General features: G+C 39.7%; 1 protein-coding gene across 2 annotated transcripts in view; it reads left to right on the top strand.

Annotated features, from left to right (window-relative positions):
* TBXAS1 (thromboxane A synthase 1) overlaps window positions 1–13,997 on the top strand; it is a 252,187-nt gene that overhangs the window by 78,706 nt on the left and 159,484 nt on the right. For both annotated transcript variants that reach the window (XM_072652586.1, XM_072652585.1), the window contains one exon: window positions 8,351–8,447. In XM_072652586.1, the coding sequence (XP_072508687.1) occupies window positions 8,351–8,447 (97 nt within the window). The remainder of the gene's footprint in view (window positions 1–8,350; window positions 8,448–13,997) is intronic.

Here is a 13,997-nt window from a genome sequence, read left to right as displayed (position 1 = left end):
GGAATTCATTCCTGACCATTAAAAAAAAAATGATGTCCCCTTACTGCCCATAATAGGATAAAGTCTGAATTTCTTAGTCTGACACTCAAGGCCCATCACAACCTGACTTGACCATGTCTAGCCTTGACACTACTCCCTTTCCAAACCTTATACTCTAGTCAACATAGACTACTTATTATTCCCTGTTCATGCCTTGTACTGTTTTACATCCATGACTTTTCTCAGGCCATGTCTGTTTTCTAGCAGGAGTTCTGCTTTCCCCAATCCCTATTTATAAAGATTCCCATTAACTCATATGTCATGAGCCCTTCCCAATCACCCCCTATCTAAAAGTGGTCTTGCCTGTCTCTGAATATTTTATATTGCTTATATGGCACTTTTCATATTAGTATTAGAATTATTTGTCAGCTGATAAACATTTATTAAGTACCTGTCATGTGTCGGATCCTATGCTAAGTGTTGGGGTACGTGACTGTACCTCTTTCTGAAACAAAGTTCTATAAGGGCAGAGATAATGATTTTACACATTTTTCCTATAGGATCATAGGAAATAGGGAGCTGAAAAAGAACCTTAGAGGCAAGTATCAGAATTAAGATTTGAACTCAGGTCTTCCTGATTTCAGCACTTTACATTTCCCAATATGCTTCCTCTTTCCCACATGACATGCACACATGAGGCGCTTGATAAATTCTTCTTTAATCTAAATTTAAATCACCTTTATGTCATGAAGACTACCTAAGAGGGATAAAATAAATGAAAACTTTCTGCCTCATCATGTCACACATAGTAATTTTGGCATGTATCAGCATCGCAGAGATTCAGTAGGCCATTTGTGTGTTAGAAATCATTGTTTTAAAAAGGGTTTGGCACAGAACTATTTGTCTTGTTCACTGTTAGGGTAAGACTGACTGTAAAAAACACTTGGTTACAAAGACAGGTTAAAATGCACATCCAATTCAATCCCAAATGGCTTAATTGGCAGCTGTGAATAGAAGGTTTTAATTTTGTTTGGGTTTTTTCCCTTTCTTTCCTCTCTCTGGATGTCCCTCCAGTCCTTTTTTTTTGGTCATTGAGTTCCTGCTTCCCCAGAATAACCAATGATTTCAATCCCTGCCCTGAGAGGAGTTGTTCAAGAAAATGGCTTTACTTTGGAGAACCCTCCATGCCCAGTCTGGGGCAGTTTGGTGGCTTAGTGGATAGAGTGCCAGGTCTGGAGTCAGGAAGACTCATCTTACTGAGTTCAAATCTGGCCTCAGACACTTACTAGCTGTGTGACTCTGGGCAAGTCATTTTTGTTTGCCTCAGTTTCCTCATCTTTAAAATGAGCTGGAGAAGGAAATGGCAAACCACTCCTGTATCTTTACCAAGAAAACCCCAGATGGGGTCATGAAGAGTCAGACATGACTGAAAAACGTCTGAACAACCATGCCCAACTTGTATCACTGTTTTCCCTGAAGCACAGTATTAAATGTAAATTTGACTGTGTCTTCCTGGGAAAGAGAAAAGTTTTCCCAGAGCCTGGCTTCTGGGAACCACTTCCCTCAAGTGGCTTATGCATAGATTCTCAGAACAGTGCAGAACCCTTTCGATTTCTTATTTTTTTAATGTCACTTGAATAATCCAAATAGCACCTCAGTAACTGATGTTGTGTGTTAAAGTGTTAGTTTCCTTGACAACAAGATGTCAAGTCAACTTTTCAGTTTTAATTAAGTCAATATGGTTTATCCCTTTCATTGGGGAAAACATAAACAACCCAAGCTCAATTCACTTTAAACCATCTAGAACAATTTCAGGTGAGGTTCTGCAGATCCATATAATAGTGTCACCCTCTATCCACCCCTACTCACATGCCCAGTCTTTCCTCCTTCCAAAAGTCAGTCATATAATTTACAGAATCATCTTATGACCCATCTAGAACTGAAAGAGACCACAGAGGCCATCTCGTCCAAATCACACACCATCCCCTTCTCCCATATGTGGAAATCGAGGCTTGGGAAGATTAAATAACTTGTCCAGGATCACACAAGTAAAGAACAAAGCCAGGATTTGAACCCGCGTCCTCTGTTTCTAGAATCAATGTGTCTTCTTACAAAGAGAAGTCCCAAAGCCAACACAAACTTGGAAATGTTGGATCCTTTTCTTTGTCCTGTGGTCCAAACTACTCTTGGATTTGGTAGCTCTGCCCTATTTTTAAGAAAGTCAACAAGATTACACTAGTGTTTAGTTTGAGGAAGGGATTTTATTAGGAATAAGATACACTTTTTTTCCAGCAAAAAAAAAAAATTCCTATCTTTGCACTCCTTCTTAGACAACATTTGAAACAGACTTCTTTCTATTCTAAAATAAAAATCTATTCTGCATTTTAGGCCACATTTATTTCAGAGTCCTTCAGACTGTGGACTATCAACTAACTTTACTTTTTTGGTTGTTGTTCAGTCATGTCCAACTTTTCTTGACTCCATTTGGCATTTTCTTGGCAAAGATACTGGAGTGGTTTGTTATTTCACTCTCCAGCTCATTTCACAGAGGAGGAAACTGAGGCAAACCCTCGGTGACTTGTCCAGGGTCACACAGCTAATAAGTGTCTGAGGTTAGATCTGAACTCAGGTCTTCCTGATTTTAGGTCCAGAGCTCTATCCACTACAGCTCCTAGCTGCCCCTAACTTTGGTCATCTTAGCTGAAATAAATGGATTGTTTGGAGCCTGACTCTCACAACGATAGCTGCCTAATTAGTGCTACATAAGCCTAGCCTATGTCTGATGATATGATGCCCCTTTAGATACAGTGTTCTACCTAGGGCATTATCTTAATGTTAGAGCAGGGATAGACCTGAAAGATGAATTATATAGCCCATCTCCTTCAGTTTACGCACCAGGAAGTGCAAGCTCTGCATGGTCACTCAGTGAGTTGAGTAACATAATCAGGACTTAAGTTTAGATTTCTGACATTCAATCGTAGTGTAGTACACTAGGATAATGATTATGCTAGCTAACATTTATGTAACACCTACTATGTGCCAGGCACTATGCTAAAGTTCTTTACGATTATTATCTCATCTGATCTTCACAATAACCATGGGAAGTTTTTAATTTTTATTCCCATTTTACAGATGAGGAAACTGAGGCAAAAAGAAGTTAAGTCACACAGCTAGTAAGTATCTAAGGCTAGATTTGAATTTGGGTCTTCCTGACTCCAAACTCAGTGTTCTATCCATTATGCTCCCTATCCCTGAATACACAAAATATCACAAACAGAGATCACATTCTCACTTCTATGTACCTCAGTCCCTAGGGACCATAGGTTCAAATTTAAAGTGGTTGTTTTAACATCCATCTCCCCAAATCAAGACTAGAGGTTCTTTCTGGCTCTCAGAGTCCTTTTCTCTCTTCACAGAATCCCCAGTAAGTTTACCTCTGGGTGAGGCATAGTGAATAGATAAGTCACTCCTTTGCTTGCGTCACACAGTATCTTGGCTGCTGGGCTGGGTCAAGCCAGTCTTCTCTGGCCATGCTACTCCCCAGACTTGACTAATACTGCTACTAGCAGAATGTGCTACCAATTACAGTTGCCAGACCTCTGATAGTTCTTTGGACTTTGTGGAAATCACAAGATCATAGTTCAGTCTATTCATCCTTTTATATTCGTTCATCTAAGATCAAGAAAGAAGAAATACAATGGAAGTAGAAGAAAGAGGTGTCATGCATTCATGGAGACATGGCCCCCAAGTGGGGAGTTTTGCCACCTAGCTAGTCATAGCCGTTCTTGCCTTACATTGTATGCCCACTTATTTCCAGTTCTGTGACTGATTAAAAGGCTTTTCGTCACCAAACAATAAGTGGCCAAGACATATGATAGGAGGCTTTGGTTACAAGCATGTAGGGTGCCCTCCATGATGCGTTTCCAGAAGCAGGCTCACCAAGCCTCCATATAGATTGGCAGGCAGAGCTTGTGATGAAAGGTCTGAGGACATGGCCCTCCCTCCTTGGCCCATCCCTCCAGTATAGGGATTCAAAGTAATTTCAAGAGGGAAAAAGTTCTCACAATTCACTGAACGAGGAAAGGCCTCATGGAGGAAATGGTATCTGAGCTGTACTTTGAAGGAAACTCAGATGTTACAAGGTGGAGGGAAAGAAGGAGTTCTTTCCAAACTCCCTGATTCTATGACACTGAATTCATTGAAATTTAATACCCATTGCTATGCTAGCAGCCCCCCTCCCCCATGCTTCATGGCCCATGAAAAGAATAATTTCCTGTTTCCCAAGGGAAATGGTAAAGACACTGCTGAAGGGGTGACTTTTTGGTAAAGTTTTACTTAGGCACCTCAAATTATTATATCCCTGGCTAGCCTGCTGTCAACAGGGGTTGATTACACCCAACGTCAAAACCATCACTCTCACCACCACCAATAATAACCAGCCCATTGCTAAATTCCTGATATAAAGTATTTTGTTAAGATTAGTGCAGAGACACAAATACAATCTTTGCCTTCTACAAAATCTAATTTAAGGCAACGTAAGTGTATTTTTCAGTCCATATCTGTGTTCTAGACTCCCCTGGCAATAATTAGGGTTTTTCCCACTTCAATAACCAAGCCACAAATAGACATTTTAAAAGCCATTCACACCAAGTCCCACAAAAGTGGACTTGATGGAAGGCTCTTTAATCCTGGCTGCCCCTGGCCCAAGGACCATTGCTGCTGTTTCAAGAGTAGGCAGAATCGGTTCACCTCCATTGAAACAATGTCCTGTATCATTCCCTATGACCTGACCCAAATGCACATGAATAATACCCTGCCCTTGGTTTTAAACTCTGAACCTGACTCTGACTCTTCCTGATTCTGACTTTGGCCCTCACTTTTCATCTCCCACTATTATTTCCTGGCCTGTTCTTAGATTTCCTGACCAATAGTCATCAGTGTTCCACAGATAGCATGACCTGTTTCCTCTTTTCTTGTCATGTTCCTTCCCAGCACTGTCTCCTAGATTGTTGACCTTGCTCCTGTGACATCATGGTGCCTGTGGTGGACTAGGACTCTCTCAAGGGCAGGGGAGTGAACTCAGTTGATATAATCAATCAGATATGCAGCTTTGGCTGAATCTGGAACATAGCTTTATCATTGCTCAGCTCCCTATTTTTGGTGTGATGTGCATCTGTGTTCTAAAAGAGCACAACAAGACAAGTACGGACCACATAGACAAGCCAAAGAACACACTCATGCACCGTTGGTGCTTCTGGCACTGTTCACCAGCATATTAGTAAACCAGTAAACCAGGTGAAAGGTGAGAAATACCCAGGAGTCCTAGATCCCCATAAGTGCCCCACAGTACTGCTCCCACAAATACTACCCCGCACACTCTGCTCATCACCATACATCAGCTGATTTGACAGGATGCCAGTGTTACTTCCAGTAATTGGGTCCAGACCAGTGATTTCATCCACATAGAGTGGAAAATCCATTTTGGAATAGGGGGGGTATTTAAGAGGGTCATTTAGAAAAGTTGGAGACCAGTCCAGGTCTCTAGAGTTGGAAACTTGGAATTACCCCATATCATGGTTTTGCCTCCAAAAAGGGTGTGATCAATCAAAGGGAGGGTGGGAAGATGGATCAGAAACAGTGTAGGTCAAAGGTTTCATGCTGATTAATAGGGGGACTGGCCCCTGAGTAACTGGACAAAGACTGCTAAAAAACATCACCACCAGCAACAATAAAAAAAATACTCCTCCATTGACCAAAAACAATTTAATTTAACAAAAATTTTGTGATGTTCCTTCCCATTTTTCCACGCAGACCCTGACTTAACCAGGGAAAGTTACTTTCTCAGGAGTTATCATCATCTAATGATAGAGATCATTGGAATTTAGATCTCTTACACTTCCCCCTTTCTCTTCTTTTTCTGATAATTCTGTTCCCTTTTTTTTACGAATTTTAACATCTCATTCTGAGAAGGAATCTATCGGCTTTCCCAGATGGCCAAAGGGACCCACCATCATTTCCCCCTTTCTTTAGCTTAGAAATGGAAGCCTTACCTTGATGCTGAGAATGGAAGACTATTTTAAATGAGACAATCAGGATGTGACTGTGACTGTGACAGTGTACGTGTACCACTGCATGGATGCACACACTTGCCAACACATGCACGCATCTCTATGCTCAAACAGTCAATGAAGTGTGTGGACACTAACATTTAGGGATAGCCAAATTATGACTCGAATGCTGCCTAATCCTCTACCTCCCCCACTAGCTGCCATCTAAGTAATAATTGAGTAACCTGACATTTTGGCATCAGCAACTTTGCCTTATAAGCTGTTCTTCATGTTTATGATTCTTGCTGTGAAAAAAAATGACTTCCCTAACATCTGTTCTGAATTTGTTTTTTCTTTAATTTTATTTATCTACTCACTGTTGAATTCAATTTGAGCCAAGAACAATAACTTGAATTGGAATCTTCAGTGTCATTCAGGTTTTTATACACTCCAATAAATCTCTTAATTACTCTTTTTATTGTTATGAGACACACACATACATATATATATTCATACATACACACATGGATTGGTTTATAGCATACCCCTACCTGTATCCCGAGAGTGGGCAGTAGAAGGATGGAAAGAATATTGGTTTTATTAACTAAGTTAAAAACTAGATATAGTAAATGGCATTTGGGGGGCTGTCTTCATTGGTTTTTCCCATAAACCCTAGAGTTTTCCTCTTGCTAGCCAACTCCTCTGTCTAATCAAAGTATTACTTTGTAGACAGTCTCATTGTTGAGCAGGATGTTTGGATACTTCATAGCCTCATGGATTGATAGCTATAAAGGACTTTAGAGGTCATTAGTCTGGTTGCCTCATTTTGCCCTTGAGGAGATTTAGGCCCAGAGAAATTCGGTGACTCTCTCAAGGTCAGACAGATAAGAAATGACAGAGCTAGGATTTGAACCAAGAGCCTCTGACCCTAAATCCAAGATTCATTCCACTGTACCAAAGACAATATTCCGGACCCTAATCTCATCAATGGAACATACCCTAGAATTTTTTTTGTAGGTAAGAAAAACATATATATAATCATACTTATAGACTCCCTGGATAACAAATGCTTTTTCATGGGATTTTTAGAACTAGAAGGCAAATGTCATTGAGAGAGACAACCTGTTCCACAGCTTATGAATTCTGTGACCCTGAACAAGTCACATAAACTTTCCAGGGTTTAGTTTACGCACCTCTCAGATGAAAGGTTTTGGGTAGCCAACTAGCCAAACAAACAAAGGTGAGAGGCCCAAAAAGTCAAATTGGGTTCATAGCTCCAGAAGGGAACTTAGAGATGATCTGGTCCAGTTCTCTCATTTTAAGGATGGGAAAACTGACATACAGAAAAACGATGTGACTTGCTAATTAGTAGAAGAACCAGGCTTTGGAACTCAGGTCCTCTGACCCCCCCATCCAATACTCCTTCTACCACAGCACCTTGGTGGAGCAAGCTCAGAAAACTCAAGTGGAAATTCTGCCTGAGAAACCTTGTTTGGGTACAGCCAACCCCAGTGGTCTCCTACATGTAGAGATAGGGGCTATAGGAAGACCCTATAGGAAATAAAAAGGGCTTTTGAGGTGGATCTGGATTTTAAAATGGATTTTTAGAGATTTGCTCATAGGTCAGGGGAAGCTTCCCATTCATTCTGGATCACACAGGAAAATCATTTTAGATCTTCCCCTAACATGGGCTGTCATGGGCTTGCCTCTGCTACTAACTAACTGAGTTTAGATTAGAATCTAAAGTCAACTACCTATCATGTCCTCCCTAGACAGTCTGTCAGGCAAACAAAGATGAGAATCCTAAAAAGTCAAATTAGTCTCGTTTATCTGGAATAGAATTTAAAGAGTCATCTAATCTAGCCTTTTCAATATATAGATTAAAGAACTGGGAGGCTTGCCAAAGGTCACATAGCTATGTTTTAAAGCAGGTTCCCCAATTCCAAATCCAGTGTTATTCTTACTACACTGTAATTATTTCCTTTGTGACTCAGTTTTCTCATTTGTAAAATGAGAGAGTTGGCTTAGAGAATACCTAAAGTCCTTGCCAGCTCTAAATTTAAGACCATATGATTCATGCAAAGAAGAAGACAGGGACATTTCACTTTATTTGAGACTCGGGAAAGTGTGTGTGTGTGTGTGTGTGTGTGTGTGTGTGTGTGTGTGTTAGCCTGGGTGATACACTCAAGATCAGTGGAGTATGTGCTTGGTAATGATGGGTACCAGCTCCTTTCCCTTTTCTCTTCCACCCCTAAAGGTGGTGGTGACTCCTTGCCTGAGACCCATTGATCTAAAGCTATCATTATTTGATTCTTTTCTCTCAGATACTATCTTGGCCGTCGGATGTACATTGTGGTGTATGAGCCACAAATGATCAGAGAGATTTTAGTGAAGAACTTCGGCAACTTCACCAACCGAATGGTATGTGGTTTGCATTCTACACATGGTATGGTCTGGAAGCATTAAAAAAACAAAAAACAAAAAACAATTTCAAGTCTGAGCTAAATAAATCAAATTATCTTTCCTGCCTAATTTGGTTCTGATTCAATTCAGTTAAAATATGAACTCTTGAATGAACTCAGATATGAAAAGGACAGCTACAAAAACAAAAGACAGAAAAGTCATGCAAACCTGAAAGACTTGTGTTTAAGAAGTCTAATGTCCAGGATGAACTGAAATGACTTGGAAATGTTTAAATGACCAAAAAATGTCGGTGATGACTCAAAGAACATTTTTTAAAAGCTACAGAATGATAGATTCAGAACTGGAAGGGGAAACAAGGCAGTTGAAGTACAGAAAGGTTCGGTTATTTGCCCACAGTCATACACGACCCATACAACCCAATTCCATCTGTTCCCCCATCTCCAAATCCAACACTATTTATTCCATCAGTTTTGTTTTGGAACAAGAAGAATGAAGACTTGTAGGCTGAGTGCTTGGGAAATATAGTATAATACAACCTCTACTATTTTCATCACAGGGTTGTTGTGAGCCTCAAATGAGGTTTTTCAAACAGTAAAGTACTTACACAAACATCTCCTACTATCATGACCATCACCAGCATCAGCTTCCTTGCCAATATATAGAAAGGAATGTGGTTAGCATTAGTCCAAACATGGATTCACTAGGAACAAAATCATGCCCAACTTTTTTGATAGGTGACAAGGGAAATATCATAGATATAGTAGTATCTCTAAATTTCAGTAAAATATGTGATAAAATTTTCCATGACCTCTTTGTATGCAAGAGAGTAAAATAAGGAAAAGATAATAGTGCCGTTAAATGTATTTGTAACAAGTCGAACATTCATTTCCAAGCAGTGTCAACTTGTTGAGGTGTTATTAGTAAGGTCTTTCACAATGGCACCATGCTCTCCTGTTCAACGTGTTCATCATGACTTGAATGAAGACACAGAAAGCATGCTTATTATATTTGCAGATGACCCCAGGCTGGGAGGCAGAGCTAATGTGATAGATAACAGAATCAAAATTCAAAATGATCTCAACAGTCTGAAATGCTGAGCTGGAACCAGACACATGAAATATGACTGTGAAAATGTACCCTCATATTCAGTTTAACAAACCAATCACACAACTACCAGATAGGAAAACTAATAGCAATATGGAAAAAAAAAGTCTGGGGATTTCATTTGACCATAAACTTAATTTGAACTGAGAGTCTGTTATATATTTTGTATTGACTTCTCAGTGTACATATTATATCACTACAGTAGATACAATGTAATGTATTTCAAGTCTGAGCTAAATAAATCAAATTATCTTTCCTGCCTAATTTGGTTCTGTGTTGCGTGTAAGGTAAGAATCTCGTAGGTATTAAGTGCTCCATGTAAGAATGCATGTAAGGCCCTTGAGGCCAGGAACTGTTAGGTTTTTGTGTTTGTGTCTCTTTTGTTTAAATTAATAACTTACATAAAGATAATTAATCAATATGTGTTGAATTGAATTGAATTGAACCAAGTCCCAAGAAGAAAATGAGAAAAGTTCTAGCTTTGTGAGAAACAAAGGTTCTTTACCTGGAATCCATCAATCTGTGGATGAATTTCAAGGGGTCCATGAATCTTGAACGTTTATTTTCATGAACGTCCAAGTGAAATTTTAGCATTTCCTCAAATTATGATTTTTCAAAAAAGTAGTCTTAGAAGTGGTCCATCTATAACTCCAAAAGAGTTAAGAATCCCTGGTGTAGAGAGTACAGAGAGAATTCCTCAGATAGCAGTCTTTAAAGGTACAGTAACCAGATAACCATACTAGGGTGACCTAAGTGTTTCGGGGAATTCTAAATAGTAAACCATTATCGTGGCAGCTGCTGCTGCCTACTCAGTGGGACCAGCCCCCAGCAGCTACTCACAACTGATGATGTTGATCAGGGAAGATGAGACAAAGATAAAGAGAAGTCAGAGAGCATGAAAACAGCCAGATAATCTCCTGGTGATCCACTCAAGATGAGGCAACCTAAGCAACACGGAGCTAGGCAGTGGCAAAACAGATTTCAAATAGGTTTCAGATGAATTTTCTGTTTGTCTCCTGTTCGGAAACTAAGCTCAGGAGTCAAGGAAACTGGAAGACTTGGACTATTCTGAATGGTAAACACTGTGACCACCGAGAGATCTATCTTTTAGTGGGTCTTATTGGGAACTATAAATGTTATGAAGTTTCAATTTTTTTTAAAGTGGAGTACTTAATACCTACAAAAACATAAGCTACTGGATAATATTAATGTTACAACTGGAAGAGACCTAGAGATAGTCTAGTTCAGTGGTTCTAAACTCAAATAGAAGTTGTTGTTGATGTTGAGTCATGTCCAACTCTTTGTGACCTGATTTGAGATTTTCTTAGCCAAGATACTGGAGTAGTTTACTATTTCCTTCTCCAGTTCATTTTATAGATGAAGAAACTCAGAGAAACAGGGTTAAGTGACTTACCCAGGGTTACACAGCTAAGGCCAAATTTGAACTCAGGTCTTTTTGTCTCTAGGTTCAGCACTCTAGCCGCTACACCACCTAGTAACCCAAATAGAAATGGGGTCCACTAAATCATTATAAGGATCCCCTCTAACTGCATATTGACCATGTTTTTATTTTTATTTTTGTTAAATTTTTTCCAATTACATCTCATTCTGGTTGCAGTTCAGCTGAGAGTATTGTGAGTCACATGCAGCCCAAGTACCTGACACCTTCAATCTAGACATAAGGAAAGTGAAGCCAAGAGAGATTTGATAGAAGTAGAGATAAGTAGTAGAAGAGGAATAGGAGTAGTAGTGGTGGGGGGGTGGTGGTGGTGGTGGTGGTAATGGTAGTAGTAATAATACCTACCATTTTTCATTGTTCAGTCATTTATCCAGTCACATCTGACTCTTTGTGACCTTGGCAAAGACACTGGAGTGGTTTGCTGTTTCCTTCTCTAGTTCATTTTACAGAGGAAGAAACTGAAGCAAACCATGTTAAATGACTTGCCCCGGGTCACACAACTAGTAAATGTCAGATTGCAGCTCAGCCATTCCTAATTCCAGCCCCCGAACTCTATCCACTACACCACCTCACTGCCCCCACAACTACCATTTATATGACGCTTCAAGGTTTACAAAGTGCTCTGCATGTGCTATCTCACTTGGCCCTGACAATAACCCTGTGATGTCATCAAGATGCTTTTCTTATCCCCATTTTACGGCTGAGGAAACTGAAGCTGAGAGAGGGTAAGGGACTTATTTAGGGTCACACAACTAGTGCGTTTGAGGCGAAATTGGAACTCAAGTGTTCCAAGTTCAGCACTCACTGAACTGCCTTAAAATAAATGTCCTGGGCCACAATGTTTATAATTCCGAATGTTCCAAGTCGTCAAGCTAATTTCCTGTCTGTGATAAAAGTTTCTTCAAACCCATAGGAACTTGTTTTAAAAAATAGCCATCAGTGTGGAATTTTTTCAATGTTTCAAAAATCAAAGTAAATTCTGCCTCTGGTTCATTTGCTTATTTACTGACTCAGAGAACTCCTGCACTTAAGTAAGTCATGATTTTCCCTTACGTAAACCATGTTGCCATTTCCCCAATAGGTAATGTTTGTTTAAGTGTTCAGTGATCCTACACATTATTATAGATGCTTTTATTCAGCATTCATTTACTGAGCACCTACTCTGTTAAAAGAATCTACATCCTTTGTTATGTTTAGGAAAATCCAAGTGTGTTAGTCATATAAATCTTTTGGGGTTTTTTTTTGAATCTGACCTGTGATTTCATCAGTATGGGGAGCTCCTACCAGTGCAAATTGGCACCATCTCTGAAATTTGTAGTCTTAGAGAGCTGCCTGGGGCACTGAGAGGTTAATTGACTTTGCCCAGAGTCACGCAGCCAGTTGTTAGAGACAGGACTTCAACCCAGATGTTCCTGAGTCCAAGGCCAGCTCTTTATCCATTCCACTTGGCTGCCTCTTCTGATAAATCATGCTGTAAAATAATTAAAAATATGTAAAATAATTTAAAAATTTAAAAAACTCTTTCCATTTATTGGCAGTCCTAAGCGTCTCCCTCCGCAAGGTCTGATTACCTACTTGGTTCATTAGAGTAGTCACTAAACTTATGGATGTGATTGATAGGCCATAGGATCACCTTTTCAACATGGTTCTTGAGCATTAAACTTTGCCTCAAGCAACTCATGGATCTATTTTCTTAACCCTGGGCACCACAGTTGGATATCTTTCCCTTTTAAGGATGATGTCAAGGAGAGGCACTACCAGGTTCAGCCTCAAATCATCCCTTTGGTCCTAGGTGTGGGATAGACCATAGATCTGAACTAATATGATTGTTCTTGCTACCTCCTTCACAAATCCATTTGTCTCTGGTTTGGTTCAGCTTAATTCCCAAGATCAGTCTTGGCCTTATTTTCTGAAAGCTCCCACTGGACCTTTCCTCAATATCTTCTTTACTTTCTGTCAGTATTCCCTGGTGATGGAATCACAAGTTATATTTGACCCCTCATCAATCTACTTAGCATTTATAGAGTTTCTGTTACCATGACACTTTGGCACTAGAATATTTTTATTCAGACACTATTTCTTATTGTTATCTTTCACTCTAGGATACTTAGTAGGAAAGGCAACATGCCCTTTACCACTGAAGAATCCATATAGAGATGTCAGGCACTACACTGGGCCCAAATCAGATTAAAATGTAATTGGGAAATATTTAATGAGATAAATAAATATACAATAGAACAGAGATAATAATACATGGTTTTCTAAGTCAAATGTTGCTTAAAGGATCCTTATATATAATTTAGCTGTCCCATTTCTATTTGGTTTTAACACCCCTGATCTACACCAGCCCCTTCAATTTAAAGAAATTGAGGGCCACGGGGATAAAGTGAGTTTTCCTAGGGTTACAGAGGTACTAAATAGTAGAGCCAGGGCACAAACATGGCTTCTCAGTCCAAATTCAGTGGTCTTTCCATTTGAAAACCATACCCAATGTTGGGTAGGTAATGGGAATGGTGGTAATGGTGTTGTTAAGCCCAGGTTAGGTGAGTCCTTTTGTTAGGGGAGGAGAAAATATTCCCCACCAATCAGATGAATTGCTGGCTGTGGAAGGGGACAGTGATATGCATGAAGTATTATGCTCTTAAATATGACACATGTAAATAACAAGATAATACAGTAATTAAAGTAAATCACAATAATAGTGTGGTATTTGCATGGCACTTTAGAATTTATGCTGGAAAGTGCTTTCACATCCTTTACCTCATTTGATCCTCTCAACTGCTTGCTCGTGTCCAACTCTTCGTGACCCCATTTGGGTTTTTTTTTGGCAGAGACACTGAAATGGTGTGCTATTTCTTTCTCCAGCTCATTTTACAGATGAAAAAACTGAAGCAAATCATGTTAGGTGACTTGCCCAGGGTCACACAGTTAGTAAGTGCCTGAAGCCAGATTTGAACCCAGGAAGATGAGTCTTCCTGATTCCA

This window comes from Notamacropus eugenii, chromosome 3 (assembly GCF_028372415.1).
Source record: "Notamacropus eugenii isolate mMacEug1 chromosome 3, mMacEug1.pri_v2, whole genome shotgun sequence".
Taxonomy (NCBI): Eukaryota; Metazoa; Chordata; class Mammalia; order Diprotodontia; family Macropodidae; genus Notamacropus; species Notamacropus eugenii.
This window is presented reverse-complemented; position numbering and strand designations above follow the sequence as displayed.